We start from the raw sequence: 18207 nt of genomic DNA, 5'->3' as shown, positions 1-18207 counted from the left end.
CTGTTTTTTTTTTTATTGGGTCAAACCCATACACACATATGCGTGTGGCCTGCTTTTCCACCCTCGAGCAGGATTTTCATCTCTCCCGGGATGTAAACCACTTGAAAATTGTATTTTCATTTCAATTGTTTATTTATTGCGGCACTTGTTCGCATTCGATTTGCCAGGCAGCGCTAAAAATTCAACTGCAAAAAATACCAATTGCAAACAGCAACGGCAAACAGCTACTGGAGTGCTTTCGAAAGTTTTACAAAAATCACATTTCCACTAAATGAGATTGGAAAATTGTATTTTCACTTTTCGAGGAATTTTGCTTACGCAAATTTGTTCTTTTCGATACAAATGTATTGTGGAGGATAAGTAAACAAAATAATCTAAGAAGCTTTGAATTAAAATCTAAAACCAAAATGGAAAAAGTTATTTACACATGTTTTTTATTAAATGTTTTTTACAAATTTCTTTAAAAACATTTTAATTTTCTCTATCATATAATTATTCTTTAAGAGGACTTAGATGCAATCAGTTAATCAAATTTTGATATGAAAAATAGTATACTTAATAAAGCTTATACTAAAATACAAATTTTGAGATATCTTTTAGCGAAGTATGTAGAACGTTTTTTGGGAAACTATAGGTAAAAGGTTTTTCATAATTGTTAACCTTTGTTATATAAATATTAATCGAGGGAAAATAAATTTTTGTTATTTAAAAAGTCGAATACCGCAAATGCCATTAAATACAATAAATTATGAAATATGTTTCTAAATAAAATAGGACCCTTTTAAAATCCATTTACTTTTGCTATAAAATAATATTTATATTTTATAAACTTTTTACTAATTTATGTATTTTCTTTTTTTGCAGTCCACAGTATTGATCGCCAATGAGGCAGCAGAATCACAACAGAGCTCCGCCATACCCAATTCTGGAGGTGGCAGTACTGGTGGTGGTGGAGGCGGCGGCGGTGGAGGCGGGGGCACGCCCAGTTCACCGCTCAGCAGCTCCCCGTCCAGCGTAACAGCATCGCAGGCAGGCGGATGCGGACTGACCCTCAACGGCAGTGCCAACGAGGGTAGCATGTCCGGGGACACATCGCCGGTGGCCAGCGGCGAACCGCTCCTGCAGACGCCGCCCGCCCTCCAACAACAACAACAACAGCAGCAGCAACAACAACAACAGCAGCAACAACAACAACCGCTCCTGTGCAGCAGTCCCACATCGATGCAATCGGCGGGCACTTCAGTGACGGGCAGCTCGATAGCATCCGGCACATTGGCGGCAACCAGCAGCAGTGGCGTTGGACTTTTGCCCACCACCGGATTGGATAGTATTGCCAATGGTGGAGCAGGCTGTGCCGTAGTACCGGCCAGCACCTCGCAGGTGATCGCCCACCTGAATGCAGCAGCCGCAGCGGCCAGCGGCATCATGTCGCCCACGGCCAATGTGGCCACTAGTCTCAGCAGCGCTCTAGTCCCGGCCCAGTCGGTGCCGTCGGTGGTCGCCTCCCTCGATGCCAAGAGCCAGCCAAAGCGGCTGCACGTCTCCAACATACCGTTCCGCTTCCGGGATCCCGATCTAAGGGCCATGTTTGGGGTGAGTACAAAAATGAGATTTAAAATTAGTTAATTCATCAGCACTTCAATCTTCTCAATATGTATTCAAATACCACTTTGGATCTGTATAAAAATTTACTTATCAATAAAGCAAACAGTAATTTTTCGTACCAAAAATAATTGTATAGAATTGGTGTACAAATTTTTAATTTATTATGATTATTAAAGAATAAGAAAAGAATTCGAATTAGGACATTTTAAACAGCTTAAATTTTAAAAAATGTAGGTTGCAAGAACTATAACTACTAATCAATAAAGCTTACTAACTGATGTAATATGACTTAAAAAATTTATTTTTCAATGTGAAGAAAAGAACTTACACAAGATTTTCCCTAAAGCCTAAAATAATCTATAACTTAGGCATATTTTTATATCTATACTATATTTTAGCAACAACAAATTAAAACGTTCCTCTCAAGAATGCGTAAGATTTCCCAAGTGAAATATTCTTTTATATATTTACTATTTCTAAAGTTAAGCTTTACATACTTTTCAAAAAATTAATATTTATTATTTTTCTATGTCCCCCAGCAATTTGGCACCATTCTGGATGTCGAAATTATCTTCAACGAACGCGGCAGCAAGGTAAGTTTCGCCAAACTTTCAATTCTTGTAGGGCTCACCATCGTCTCCCTCTGCAAATATATCGCCTGCCTGCTCGCTCTCTCTCGCGCCCTCTCTGTCCCGCTAGTGTCGCTGTCTCGCTCTGCCGCCAATTGTGCAGGACATTTTGCATCTAATTGTCGCACAATTCATTTAAATTATGCACTTCAAGTATTCCCAGATGAGATGTCTTTGTCCGTCGCCAGGGCAACCTTGTTGAGCTGTCCTTTTTACGGCATTATTATGGACGGTGTGGAGCCTGGTGAAAATAATTGCATAGTTACCATAGCACCAGGAATTGTGCATAATTCAGGACCGAAGCACCAACACCTTGAGATGCTTGGGGATTTTTTTTTATTTTTTTTTTTTTGTTTTTGGGACAGCGAGGGTTTGAGTTTAGTGGGCAGGTGAAAAGGAGGAGGCGCATTAAGAAGTAGAGCAAAGTAGGGCACGTGCATGTCGCAGTCGCAGTCGCCACCCAAAACCCAAAACCCAAAACCTGAAACCCAAAATCCCAACCCAACAACCCCACTTAAAAAAATAAACCCAGGAGTAAAAAAGGAGATGTGCCAATGGCCCCTGTCCAAACGCATGTCCTTGGCCGCCTTGTTGATGTATTTGTAGCTTTAGCTTTATCTATTTTGATATATATAATAATAATAAATATACGACTTCAACGAAACCCGAAGAGATGACTTTGTTGTACCAAATCGTTATTTTTTAGTTTTTTTTGAAAATCGTAATCTATATACTCTATATGTTTCTTTAATTGCATGTTTGATTGCGAATGGCAGGGATTCGGTTTTGTAACATTCGCTAACAGCAACGATGCAGAACGAGCACGCGAACGTCTACACGGCACCGTGGTTGAGGGACGCAAAATCGAGGTGGGTGCATGCCATGTCATATACAACTTACCAACCAACACACACCAAACACACACACACACACCCCCAACTAATTTCACACACAAACTATTATAAACTATATGGTATCGTCTCACAGGAGTAGCGAAAAGAAATTGCTTTTCAACTTTTAATCCTTGCGTGTCAGAATGATATGGCTTTAAAAATACTCCATACCACTTTTTTTTTTGTTTTCATTTAATCCAAGGACTAGCGTACAGTGATTGATTCTTATTTGCCTTTCATTAAAAATTAATTACACATTCTTCCTTTCGCCTTCCTTTCTGATTAATGCTCACTGTCGTGCAAGCCGCAAATAATTGGCATTTAAAATATGCTGAAAATGCGCAAAGTACGGAAAAGTTCGCCCGTCCGATGGTTGGTTAAACAAATTAACTGAGCCGCATAAAAGGCTGAAATGCAATGTTATTTCCCTGCCAAATGGCAACGGAAATCGCGCGAGTCTAATTAAGTCCTGTGTCCACAAATGGCCGTCATATATATATATATATATATATATATATATATATATATATATATAGCATGGAATAACCGGAAACGGAAACGAGTGTCCGTCGGCTCGCTGAAAGCCTTCAAAAATTAATTTTCTCCATTTATTTTTAATCGAAACAATTGCAATTTAAATAAAGTTCAGTTTTGATATGATAACTTTGCAATGATAACGGACTGAAAATTTAGTCTTTTTTATTGTGAGAGCATTTTTTTTTATATAATTTAAATGCATATTTTGGAACAGCTACCTTAAAAATACATTTGTTTTCATTTTATTTATTGAAAAAAAAAAACCCTGAAAAAAGTAATTATGTTAAAACATAGAGTATATTTTCTTGTATGATAAAAATAATACAAACAATGCTGTTACAAATAGTTAAAACACCCTTTCAACATACACACATCCACAAACACTTTAAACACTATTTGCAAAGATTTTCGTAAATTGTTAACTAACACATAATTTATTTCTACATTCTCTATACATGCGATCTTTATAAATATATATACTCTGCTCATATGTGTGTATATGATATAAAAAAAAACTTTAAAAAACTCATCACCAAACCAACAACAACAACTACAACAACCACGCTCGCTGATCTATCAAAAATAAAATAAAAATAACCAATTGTGAAGGTGAATAACGCCACTGCACGTGTACAAACCAAAAAAGTGACAACAGTACCCAACGGTAAGTGACCCTAACACACACTACACCCACATATAATCTCACACACATACCCACATACATGCCAGCTTAGTTTAAGCCACATAATGAAACAAGTTCAAATGCTCGGCTAAGAAATGCAATTACGATGAAATGCAACAGTAGCAGCAGCAGAAGCTACGAAAATAGCAATAAAAGTCTGCCCAATTTAAGTGTGCATTGTTTTTGCTGCTATTGTTCAGTTTCTTAACATTCCTCAAGTTTTCGTTTTTGGTTCTTCGTTGTTGTTTTGTTTGTTTGTTTGTTTTTGGAACTTTTCACATCAACTTCTTTGGTGGCCAAAAACTGAAACTAACTGAAACTGAGAAATTGAGTTGCCAGCGAATGTGTGTTTCCTAATGAAAATGTTACAATTTTTTTAGTTCTGCCTTTTTCGTTGGCAGCACACGCTAGAACATGTTACCCGGCTTGAAGCAATAAAAAATTACCAAAAAAGTTGTTAACACAAAATGCCACTAACTCGCGGGAAGCCATTTTCAATATACCAGCCCACCTTGCCTTTTGTATATTTTTGTAATTTAATTTCTTTGGGGGTTTGCGGCTGCCTAACTAAACGCACATTCATGACACACCCAAATAATACTTAAAATACATGAAATTAATGCGTATTTGTGGTTTCGATTAAGTTATGTTTAATGCGTGTGCCTTTGACTATGATATTGATGATGATGATGATTATGATTGACCAGAGTTATTTATATGATTTTCATTTTGTTTTCTCTCAAACACCCCACACAGTTGTACTGACCAAAGATGGTGGTATGCCGGCCCCAGCTCTAGGTGAGCCAAATCCACAAAAAAAAAACCCAAAATCCTTCACTCAATAAAACAAAAACCAAAATGAAATAATGAACGTATTTCGTAATCTTTTAGTTTTTGTAAATTGTGTGCCTGCCAAAAAAAAAAAGTTAAGCAAACTATGACACGAATGCTCGCTGCTTGCAGCTTCCGATCCCATCCGCCCTGCTAAATGTTCGTTGGACTTTATTGAGAGATCCTCAGAGATGCCTTAGCATGTTGCACGTTAACTGTTGCTAACTGTGTATTGTACTCGCCCTCCCCTTATTGGCTGAATGAAATCAAAATTGAAACCTTTGCCTTTAAACGATATACTCCAGAAGTTAAACAAGCTAAAGATTAAATCTGTTCCCAGCATGTTAAATAGCTCAAGAAAAAAATTATGGGGTACCCAAAAATCAATAGTAATTTTGAATAATTTATTTTGGTTTCTAAAACTTTCCTTAAAATTATACAAACTTATACTGTGGATAATGGATTACGTTAGAACTATAGACATCCTTCAGTAAAATGTGTAAAATGCTCTTTTATCATAGGTGACAATTCAGTTATGTTTAATCCATTGATGTATTTATTGTTGTTGATAATGGGTTTTCCTTGGTATGGTCTTCATGGTCTTGGGTTTTCCTTGGTTTCCTTCATGGTCTTCTTTTCTTACTCAGTTTACTATATTTTCTCACTCAAAACATTTCTAAAGTTTCAATAAAGATTATTAACAAAGAATGAATTTTTTTTTAAAACCTTGATTCATATTTATTCTCTATGATTGCTAAGCTATTTTCCCCCTCTTTTCTGACTCGATCTCTCTACAAATACAAGAATCAAAAATATCCATTTCTAAGTTCATTCAGCTAAAAGTTCTTAGTTATTTCTTGTAGCACAGTTCCAGTTGAGGTTGTTTTTCTCCTTTGAAGAAATAACTATAAAAAGTAACGTGAGGAGAGTAAAAGAAGTTGAAACCGAGAAAAGTTTTTCCATGCAATGTATAATAAATAATACAGCTGATTAAATCGTCTTCCGTCTCTGTTTGCCATTAAAAAGTATTCACAGCACAAAATCTATACTTTGGGTACGCTCAATACGATAAGCCGCTTACAAACCGAGCAAACCAAACCAAACCAAACCAAACCGAACCGAACCCAAGGCATGAGATTGAAAAGGATAGGTTGGGGAACAGAGGAGCCTTCTGGTAAAGCGGCTCAGGACGTTGGCAGCTTTGCTGCAACTCCATCTCCCAACTCCATCTCCGTCTCCAGCTGCAGCTACTGCTCCTGTTCCCTGGTGGTCGGTTATCCTTCTGCTGATGCAAAATGCTTTTGTATTGCCAACAAAACTTAGACTCTTCGACTCGGACACAAAAAGGCCAATATGACCGAGAGCAGAAGAGCATGTTTGCCGTTTTTCCCGGCAGCTTCCCTGCAGCCTTTGGCCTGGCGCACGTGCACCTAATGCGCTTCATTTGCGTTGCACTAAATGCTGTTGCCTCAGTATGTTGTACACTACAAAAAAGACACAATTTGCTGTACAAAAAGGAGTCATTAGAACCTACATTTTGTTAAAAAATCAAAATAAATTTAATGATAGAAAAAGACTGTCCTCTATAAACTTTGCTTTTTTAAAGAAAATACTTTTGAAATACAATCTATTGTTCATAAATCAGATATATAAGGCAGCTATATTACAAACATTTTGCCCAAGTGCAGACAGAAGAAAGCATCGAAAGGACATCGCAGAGCTCTAGTTTCTCCAGGTCACTTTATCACGTTTCGAACTGTCTTCCTTTGGCATGGCAAATCGCCTGCTGCATTATTACCCAACCGGAGGACTCCTCACGTCGTTGTCCTGCTCGTTAGGCGGCAGTCAAGGATTCAGAAAAGTCAGTCAGTCAGTCAGTCAGTCAAGCGGCAGTCGGGATAATTGCAAATAAACCACAAAGTTACAAACATGTGGTGGCCTTACCCCTGCTGGCAAAACAAACCGCTCAAACACACGCACACACACACACACACACAGCACAGACATAAATTTAGCAAAAATGTAAAGTTTTCTGGTTATCCTGAAGGCGGCGGAGTAGCACCCTTGGGAAGCGGGCGAGGGGCACAAGAACGTTTTATCCAAGCCCTCTGTTTTGTTATGTCTTATGCAAATGTGCACCCCACACGCTTACTTTGTGCATTTGAAAGAAAATTTACTCCGTATAGGTTGATTTTCCCGCACAATTTCCCCTCTGAAATCTTCTGGCTCATCTTCCTGCCATTTTAACTTTCTTGGTCTGAGTGTGTGTGCGTTTTTTTTCTTTCGTTTTGCGTTGATCCTTTGACATGTTAAACTTAATGCGCTCTGCCCCCTTGCTCTGTTCCCTTTTTTTTCACGCTAGTGTCTTTCTGTCTGCCTGACATGTCTCTTACTGCATTTTTCGATGGTATTTCTGGGTATTTATTTTGCCATTTTCCAAGGCAATTGCAGACTCCTGTGAATTTCCATAGCACAAAGAGACAGGAGCTCATTGTGTAACCATTCGATCGCTGGAAGGAAGCAATCATTGCTTGCTTATTTGTCGTTTTGTTAAGCATTTCTTTTGCATTTGCAATGAATGCAAAGTTCAATTGCACAGAAACAAAAAAAAATTTGTCTGTAAACAAATTTAGTGAAATTAGTTGTACATTTCTCTTTTGTATTTATATAAGAACTAATGAGAAATACGGAATGTTTCAACTACCCTTTTCTTTTAAACTCAAGCTATTTTCCATTCAACGAAATACCATTTGCCCCAACACTTTTCTCTATGTGGAAACCAATTTTTGACTTCTTATATGTATGCAAATACCCCATTCAAAATGAGAGAAAACACAAGGATGCTGCATGCACCAGCAAACAATGAAAACACAATGCCACAAATAAATTAGAGCTCTACAGTATTTAACCAATTACCATAAGCACTAACAAACGAAATAAATCTAGTATCTGTTATAGATCTGCCTGTTTTTAATGTGCCTAAGACATGTATCCAACAATATTGATTGTAGGCAACCCAAAAATAAAAAAAAAAACGAAACAAAAATTCTATTTAAATGAGAAACTAATAAAAATATTTTCTTTTGCCTTTTCCATGCCAACGATAAACAAAAAACAAATATATTTGCAAAAACATATAAATCCTTTGACGGACACAGTCTGTGTACAATGGCCCGAAGGTAAGCGTTTTGTCCATATTTTTCTCTTAAATGTTTTATTGCTATTATTACGTATTTATTGCCTGCCGTACTTTCGTTGTAAACTCTCAAATAATTATACACACAATTTAACACCAAGCCCATACAGAGAAGCAATAAGTTATCATAAATGTACAATAATTGACCAGTTTTCGTTTCTGTAAACATACATATAAAGCTACATGTATTTATAAGAGTTTTATCAACGAATTTTTTAGCTCTTAAGCCGAAAAACCAAAAGCAAAAACAAATATTTAGGCAGGGCGCAAATATTGATATTAATTTACGGCCATCGCAATATAAACCCATGTGTAGGTCATCGCTGGGAGGATTAAAGTGTCCAGAGTTCACCAAAATGAAACCATTATAGCGATTGCATTTGTTCGTTATTCTCAGTTTAATTTTTTTTTGCAATCGGCAAATATGTTTGGACAAAGTATATATATTTTTACGAACATTTTCTTTCCTTTAATAGAGATATATAATATGATTTAATTTTTGGTAGGTCCCGACGGAAATTGCGTTAATCTATATAAACTATGCATACAATCTATATATGAATATATTGCTGCAACTTATTTGATAACCGTTTGTAAAACAACATTTTTTTTGTTGTTTTATCATTTATTCTTTTTTGTCTGCATATAACCAAAGTTCAATCAAAGTGAAAAAATACCAAGCAAGCCAAAATTACCAAAACAAAAGAAATTGAATTTGAAATCATAATAAAAAGCCACATTAACACCCGCTCGAAAATCCCGTTTTTAAAGCAGGCCCGTCCGCCACTTTTTTTCTAGTCCTGATTTTATATTAATAATCAATAATGACGAATAATGCTGATGGCAATGACTGAGATCATTATACTGATGGTTATGAGTTTAGCATATTGCGGCTGTGTTGTCTTATGCATACTACCTACTATATATACTTTATATATCAATTTATATGCCAAATATTTTATCTACATATCCTTTTCTTAACCAGTTCCGTTGTATGTGCGTTTCCATTATGATTATGATTATGACTTTTGACTTTGATTATTGTGTATTTCTTTGTTGTCCTGATTTACATTATCGTTATTACACGTTTTACGTTTGGTCTGGTATTCCTTTGGTCTGAACATGTCTGAAATGCTCCTTAGCGTAAACTATTTATACTCGTACTCGTACTCGTAAACTGTAACTGGTAACTCTCGTCGCGCGCCAAGATCCAACCAAAAGTCTAACTTAGCACTAGTACTAAGCCAAAAAGCAACAACAACAACAACAACAGCAACCTCATCATGCATCCCTCGAATATGTATATATACTATATTAAAAAAAAAAAAAAAACAGAACTCCCCCACGCACACACCAATAACACTTGCATTCTAAGTTCATTTTACTGGTGACCAGCAAAACAAAAACATATTGAAAAAAGAAAAAAAACACAACTTATTTGAAACCTGTATGCCAAATCCAAGGTTATCGCCTGCCGGTCGCCGCCTGGCCGTTCCTGGGCGCCCCCGTCGGCGCCGGAGCCCCCACCCTCACCCACCTTCAGCTGCCCGTCTCCATGCAGATGGCGCAAGCGCCGTCAGCGGTCGCGACCGGTCCGGCGGCATCGCCCGCATCCGCAGCAGCCGCCGCCGCACATGCAGCGGCTGCAGCGGCGGCCACGCCCATAATGCTCGCGCCACGCCCACCGCACACCGCTGTCCAAGCAGCAGCGCCCACAGCAGCAGCGCCACGGCGGAGGTACGACGACCAAAGGTGTACCAAAAAGGATTCTCGATACGGGATCCTTGGTGAAAAAGTGCGCCTAAAAGCAGAATTCAAAAAGCACAAGACTAAAATGGATTACTACGTTTATAGGCGAGCAATTTGCACAACATAAATGTTTATAAATAACGCTTAAAGTAATACTGAACATAAGGAGCCATTAATAGCCACTCAAGTAACTTAATCGTAATTGTATAACTTTACAAACTTATTACTTAAAGTTTTGGTAAATATATATCCTTAAAATAACATTTTTTTTATCTTTTAAACACAATAATTTTTTAGCTCTAATGTTCAAGAATCCGACAATACAAACCTATCAGTTCAAATCTCAAGTAATTCTAATAACATAATTTCTAAAAAATTGTTTTCAAAACTATTTTTAAAAATTTTCCGAAATACATTACAATTGATTCGTACATTTTTTTAAGCCTATTAATAATTTAAATCGCAATCCAAATTTGTGCTGGAAATGAAAAGCCAATAGATGCGTGCTTTTAAGCGTAGTAATCGATTAACCGATAAAAGTATTAATCAAACACTGCAACAACAACAATTAGAACCAGAACCAAGATCACCAACTCTTTAGCTATGAGAATCTTTGTACCATAATACAGTATAAATGTTTGTTGTCTTGTTACTTTGGTTTACGCATTTGGGTATGACTATTTGACTATCGATATATTCCATAAATATTGCATACATTTTTGGCGTCCTTGAGATTGCATTGTTCCAACGTCTAGGCACACACACTCACACCAACACACACTCGACCGCAGCAGTATATATTTCAAATAAATAAAACTAGTGGCAACCACCTGAAACTGTAACCGTAACTAGCTGTTAAGAATGGCAAGGTCTTAGCTTTAACCATAGTCTAAATTCTATATCGTAACAATCGAAAATATCGTAATGTTTATCGGTAGCGAACATTTTGCCGAAGCAAGCATTTTTCGTAAGGCCTTTCTCTTAGAGCATAATTTTCTAGCAACCATACTTCTCGTACTCTTTTTGTTCTCTATCCAACTATCCCGCCTACCTTTATTTCTTGTTTGTTATGGGTTTTACTCTTGGAATTTGCACGATTTCCGATTCCTTTGTGTTTGTCTATTTAACTTGGCTTTGAACAATTGAAAAGAACACGCATTCAATTTGCCAATTAAACCCCCAAAAAAATTGATTTTCGCATGACACCTAAACCACTCCAGAAAGTTATTTTATTTCTTTGATTATTTTGTTGCCAAAACATTGAGTTTGTATAGCCACGGAAATTAGCAGAGAATTTCGGCAAACAAATTTCATCTCATATTTGCTGAATATTTTCTATAAAATTCTTTGCCACACACAGACGATTAAGCTTTAGTCCAATAATTTGCATACAAATATTGCAAATCGAATTTTTAATTGCATGTCGGTCAAACAAATTTTCAATTTGTGGCGCAATGTTGCCAAACGGAGTGCAAACGCACTCCCATTCGTAGCCCCAAAATAATTTCATACATATCAATTATGATTTGTGCTCTGATTTCAACGAAAAATGACAAATTGCTAGGCATACCTGTGGCCGATCATAATGAGCAGGCTTTCTGGTTATCGTTTGGCTTTTCTGGCGAAATTGTTAATTATGAGGCCTACCATTATAATAAATTGAGTGAAAAAACCTAGTGGAATTATTCAAAGTACGATATTAAAATTGCGGCATATGTGGTCCGTTCACAAATTAAATGCAAATTAATTGAAGCAAAAATTAAACTGCAAAACACTTGCAGACACATATTCTGTTTTTTAATATGAATTATTCAGACCAAAAATATAATAACTAAGGGCTTAAAACATATTCTGAAGAATCGTTACTTATATCACCAGTCTGTATTTTTTTTTTCAAATTTACCTGTTTTAATTTTTTACTCTGTCTGCATGCAAATAAACCCTTTTCTTTCCAAAACCTAGGAATAGATTTTAATTCCGAAAAATGAATCCTATCCTCTCCAAATAGGCCTACTTGTTCTATCATTCCACTTAGCACTTGGTAAATGTTCTTGCTAGTTTTAAATGTGTTTGAAAGGTGCAAGGATTAAACATAAATTAAATGTATTTTATTTATTTAACTGCTTTTAACTCCCTCACAGACACACACAGCTAAATGCAATGAGTTGTTGAAATAAAAAGGTCTTGCCGCATACGTCCACATATGGATGTATATATGCTATATACTTCTGTACTAAAAATCGGTCCAATGTTTTTTCGTATTGTTGATGATAATATCTCTATATATATACAATTATGCAATATAAAATGCAACTACTGCGTAGCATTTCTTGGTAATTCAGTGTTCTAATGTTTAAGTATGTTCCGATATAAATCCCATTTACATATGTATGAGCTACACGTATGTCTTATGTATTGTTATATGTATATATCAACATCATCTCAGCGCTATGAATATATACCAAAACAAAAGTCGTTACTACATAATGCCTAGATTTGCCATATACTATATATACTATATATAAATATTTACTTATATATCAAGAGAGAAAACTAACCGCATGCGTTTTATGTTCTTTTCTTTTCCTTTTTCTACTTTTTGCACACAAAACACACACATAAAACCAAATCAAAAAAAAAAAAATATATATATATAAAATAAAAATACATAAATATAAACAAAATACACTGGTCAAAAATGTTGTGTCAAATGGTTGCAAAACAAAACAAAAAAAATACATATAAATCCCAAAAAAATATACGAATTTCCGTATCGGTTCGGTGATTCCTGCAGCCGCCGTTGCCGCCGCAATGCGTGGAGTGGCCATCCAGCGCGGACAAATGGGCGTGGTCGGCGCCGCACCCTATCATCATCCCCATCACCCGCATCATCATCCGGCGCTGTTGGCGGCCTCCGCCGCCGCCGCCCAACAACAGCAGCAACGCCAACTGGCCGCCGCCGCCGTGGCCACTGCAGCAGCCGCCCAACAGCAGCAGCAGCAGGCTGTTGTCCAGCAGCAGCAGCAGCAACAAGTTGTGGCCGCCGCCCAGCAGCAGCACCAACAGCAGCAGCAGCAGCAACAACAGGCGGTGCAACAGCAGCAGCAACATCAACAACAGCAGCAGCAACAACATCAACAGCAGCAGCAACAGCAACATGCCGTCGTAGCCGCCGCAGCTGCCGCTTCGCATCCGCACATGCATGCCGCCCATGCCCACGCCCACGCCCACGCCCTTGGCCCCCAGTTGGCGCAACTCCAGGCGGTCGCTGTGCCGTCGGCCGCCAACAGTGCCGCCGCACTGCAGCAATCGCTGGCCAATGCCCTGGCCCAGAATCCGAGCGGCAATCCGAACGCTGCCCTAAACGCCGCCTATGCCGCCCGCCTGTCGGCGGCGTCGGGCGCCACACAATCGTCGCAATCGGCCGCTGCTGCTGCGGCTGCTGCTTCCATGGCCGCGTCGGCCAATGCGGCCAACAATGCGGCCGCTTTGCATGGATTCGCGCCGTAAGTAGAGTCCGCCGTGGACTTCACTCCGTCACACCCGCGATCCCGCCGTAGTTAGTCAGTTGTAGCTGTAACTTTGTACTTTTGTTGGTTCCGCTGCGAATGTAGTTTTAGCGCACCCCAATTTACAATTACCTGTTTAATAGTTAAATACTACGTTTATACGCACGCCTTCTCTTAATTTTATAATCAAAATTCAAAACGGTTCACATTTCTTTAATTTGTTGTCATTCATTCATTAGTCAGACTTTAAAAACAAACTACAGTAAATAATTTCAACCATATTGAACATTTTTTAAAAGAATGTTAATAAATATTTATTGAATGACTTATTCAAAATTTCACCCAATCCTATAACAAAATTTGTATTAAAATCTAATCATTCTTGAATGACAAATGAAATTTTGAAAGAGCTTTGAAAACATATTTATTTAAAATTATTTTTTTCGATATTAAAAACATAAAGAAAAAAACATAATTTTTGGTAAGATTCTTTTTATATCAATTCAAAGGAATTATCAAACAAATTTTTAAATACAGTTAATTTATGGCTGTCGTATAAATGTAGTTATATTCATAATTTGTAAAATTACTTCATCAACCTCATAGTTTCTTTTTGTGGTTGTCTTGAATGCAATCACTCAAGAAACCTCTCTCATCCTTCATGATTTTAACCCAAAGCTTAAATTGTTTATAGCTTAAAGATTGTTTTTCTTTCCATATCTCTCTGTGTTACTCTAATACTTATACGTCTCTATCTTGTTGGTGACAAATGTTTTTTAGCTATCTTGTGTGTGTAAAGTTTTAATATCGCATATAATGAAATCTAGACTTTGACTTATTTTGTATAAATCCAGCAATAGAAGAGTATAACGAACCGAACGCAAACTGAATACAAAACTGCAAAATCAGCAACCGATTAACGCACGCTAACACACACATCCACGTAAACTACCTAAAACTCAATATATATATTATATACACACACACGCATATACTTGCTCATACTCTGACTGACAGAAGTGTGTTTTTGGCATCGTATGACTACCTTATTATCGTTATTTTGGTTAAGGGACCTACTCGGTTGTATATTGTGTACCACTAGGCGTATGATGAATTTCAGTTTGAATTTGAATTGAAAGTGTTTTAATGCGACTGCGTCGCTATATGCCAGCGCCTTGCGTGCATGTTCTGCCCCGACATTATATATATATATATATTTTACATAGACCTTTGATTAACTTATTTTTTTGTGGCTGCTCTCTATACACACACACTCACCCATATATCCAATCTCACAACATAGCGTACGAATGAATGCTCCATTAAATATTGTATACCATAAACACACACTTAAAGACATGCCAAATCAAAGAAGCAAAAACAAAAAAAAAAAGCATAACTAATTAACTAGGTGCATGAGTGTCTGTTTTGTCTAAAGATTAAATGCAAAATTGAAGCAAGCAAGACAATTTTCGTAGTGTTGGGGAATGGAATGACCCATGTATGTGGTTGGTTGGTTGGCTATCTTTGTACTCTAGTACTCTATATAAACGACAATGTCTTAACCTTTTAATTTCCCCTTTGTTTCGTTTCCTCTGTCTCAAACATTTCCTCCAATCAGTTCGTCATCAAGTGGGGAATCAGGTCAGATCAGGTCAGTTTAGCACAGGCTATTAGCTAGGTAGGTGGGGTGTTCAACTCTAGGTGCCAACTTTTGTTTTTCAGTTGCCCCTTAAGTTCCAGCCGTTTACCCACAAAAACAGCATCCGGTACCAAAAAAACAACAACAACATTTAATAAAAACCAAACCAAAAAAAAAAGAAAAATACAGAAACCGGATGTGGATAAAGTTTTATTGGCCAGCGAGAAATATTTTGCATTTCGTTCTTTTTTGTTTTGTTGAATAACAAGGAAACTTTATCCCGTCTGGTTTTTCATAGCGCCGAAATCAAAGACCACACAAGTGCGTTAAAAAAATGAACCAAAAGAAAATTTTTGAATTTTGCTTTTAAGTGCCATAAATTGGGTGAGAGGCAGGAAATCAGAGGAATATTTTATATATTCCTCTGGCTGGCTGCCTCTCATTTAACTCACCTACCCAGACACGACCCTACCTTGACTACTTTATTAATATATGGTCTTCTCTTATCCATCTTGCTCCCAACGCAGTGTATACTATGATCCCTTCTTAGCAGCCGCTGCATCCGCTGATCCGAATCTACGCTTCCAGGTGAGTTTCGTACAGCCAAATATTAGTTTATATACAATAATATGTAGCTTTAAGTGTACTCTAGGTCTTTAGGAATAAGTATAAAGCCTAGGCTAGAGCTTAATCGATCCCCTAACTTGCCACGAAAATACATGACAAATATTATATAAATCTTACAGGCAGCCAAACCGGTCACTGAAGTTCCAGCCGCTCAGCCAGCCGCCATATTAAATGTAATAAAACTTTTTCAAACTAATATCCTAACCACAACCACCAAAAAAATTAAGAACAATTCAGTTTTAATTTGTATATTTTTATGGTAGCTTGTGAAAGACACCGTTTGAGTTTTGAAACATTTGACTTGGTTTTTGGAAGAAACATTTTTATCTACTACTCATACGTATATTGTTTTAAGTCGCTTCCTTTAAGTTTTCTTTTGCATTATCCACGTCCATCCTGAACTAACGACGCGTCCTGATTTCTTGCTGTGTAACACGTTTCAGTTGAGATCGAACTTGGTAACTGGTCGTATATCACTTTATTTACTTGACTTAAGCTTAGCTAAGCTTACTTAACTCAATGTCTGAATAACAGAACACTTGTGTATAAGCTCTCTACCATATAATTGCATCCTTTGTTTGGTTTTCTTTTTAAACAAAAATTCAATTAGTGATCACAGGTGGCTTTACAAAGCATACGTTCTCTTTGACTACTTTAAACTATATACATTTTAAGTACTTCTGCTAGTTTTCTTAATTTGTTTCACAATTTTGCTTTCGCTAAATAATAACAACTACAAACTATTTATACAATAAATATTTACTATTCAATGCTGTAAACATTTTGTAATTACTACAAATTCTTCTTTGGTTATCTTTCACGACCGTTACAACATACTCAACTCAACAACAACAACTACAACACAATTGAAAAAAAAAATATAAACTGATTGAAAAACAAAAACCATAAATTACAGCGCCGCACTGTGACTACGCTAAACAGTAACCCACATACGATCAACCGCATTCCGGTTCCACAGAATGTTTTGGTAAAAATAATCATATCTAGTTCTAGTCCATATCCATGCACCTAGATAACCCGACTTTCCGTTTGATTGTTGTCTCATTTTTGCGTTTTGCTCAATGCCTCTTTGTATGCACCATTTTTAAAACTGTATGTCTATGCCTTAAGTCTTAAGTTAACCCTAGCAAGTAATTCGATACGATAAGTTATTTACTGGTTCGTGCCACGCTTTTCGGTTTTATAGCCTGGCATCTTGGGTTCTTCGTAGCTCGGTTCAAAAAGGTACCCATCACCTGGCTTAGAACTTTAAGTGTATATATAGAATACTTTTAACCACACTACTCCACAACTTGTTTGCACCCGTTTTTGGTTTTGGTTACAATATTTATATTATTATGTGTGTATACTTTTGGCCTCCACCGGTTTGGGTTCCTAATTTCTCACCACACTTGCTCTCACCGTCTCCTCCGCTAGTCTTGTCGTTTGCCGTTGTCGCCCTACAGTATAAAAAAAAAATATTTAAAAAAAAATACAAAAATAAATCCCAAACCCCGAACTGTAACTGCGTCTGTTCCTCGAGTCGCCGACCTCATGTTGCCCCAGTTTAACGCCCCATTTGCTTACCATTATTCCAGGCCACTGCTCCGCTGTTAAAGACACCGCTGTCTCAGGCCCAGCAGCAGGCGTACGCCACGGCGGCCACCACCTACACGGCGGTAGCCGCTCGGGCCGCCTATGGGGCCGCTGCCGCAGCAGCCGCCCAGCCGGCACTCGCCGGCTACGCCACCGTAGCTGGGTAAGTTATATATCCCCGATCTCATCAGCAGAAGAGGTTACCTAAGTGCACACTTGGAAAACAATTTAAAAATCAGGGAAATTTGTACTCATATCCTTAAATAAGATATAAAATTGATAAAGAACTTAATAATGGCACACATGGCCAGTAATTCAAAGTCACAAGATATTAATTTAAATCTGAAGTTAAAAAATTTTGTTTAAGGAAATGTGTTCCCTTATTCCTTTTTTTCTAAGTGCAACGCTTGGTCAGCACAACCAAAACCCAGTATTAACATTTTAATCATAAAAGTCCCATTTACCTTACGACGACTTCAGTTGGACCTTTTTTTCCTTATTTTCCTTAGGCCTAGGCAATTAACCATTAATATTTTAAATTGTTCTTAAAGATTATATTTTTAATGAATTTAAATTTAACCATTTAAATATTTGTACATTATTTTATATGTATATATAAGTAACTTCTTATATTCCGTGTATTCATTTTTAATAACTTTATAACTTCCTTAGATTTTACGTAAATAACAGCAGTATATAAATGTTATTAAA

General features: G+C 37.2%; 1 protein-coding gene across 25 annotated transcripts in view; it reads left to right on the top strand.

Annotated features, from left to right (window-relative positions):
• Positions 1 to 18207, top strand: part of LOC108150175 (sex determination protein fox-1) — a 118045-nt gene that overhangs the window by 95588 nt on the left and 4250 nt on the right. For 5 of the 25 annotated variants that reach the window (XM_041707920.1, XM_017278147.2, XM_041707922.1 and 2 more), the window contains 11 exons: positions 865 to 1593; positions 2145 to 2198; positions 3011 to 3103; positions 4274 to 4328; positions 5103 to 5144; positions 8336 to 8356; positions 12917 to 13628; positions 15801 to 15861; positions 16020 to 16073; positions 16817 to 16888; positions 17499 to 17659. In XM_041707920.1, coding sequence (XP_041563854.1) covers positions 865 to 1593; positions 2145 to 2198; positions 3011 to 3103; positions 4274 to 4328; positions 5103 to 5144; positions 8336 to 8356; positions 12917 to 13628; positions 15801 to 15861; positions 16020 to 16073; positions 16817 to 16888; positions 17499 to 17659 — 2054 coding nt within the window. Of the gene's footprint in view, positions 1 to 864; positions 1594 to 2144; positions 2199 to 3010; positions 3104 to 4273; positions 4329 to 5102; positions 5145 to 8335; positions 8357 to 9836; positions 10134 to 12916; positions 13629 to 15800; positions 15862 to 16019; positions 16074 to 16816; positions 16889 to 17498; positions 17660 to 18207 lie in introns of those variants that run through there. The other 20 variants (XM_017278154.2, XM_017278148.2, XM_017278160.2 and 17 more) reach the window with 17 other exon arrangements.

This window comes from Drosophila elegans, unplaced genomic scaffold (genome assembly GCF_018152505.1).
Source record: "Drosophila elegans isolate 14027-0461.03 unplaced genomic scaffold, ASM1815250v1 contig_208, whole genome shotgun sequence".
Lineage (NCBI taxonomy): Eukaryota > Metazoa > Arthropoda > Insecta > Diptera > Drosophilidae > Drosophila > Drosophila elegans.
Note: the sequence above shows the minus strand (reverse complement) of the source record. Positions and strands in the feature narration are given on the sequence as shown.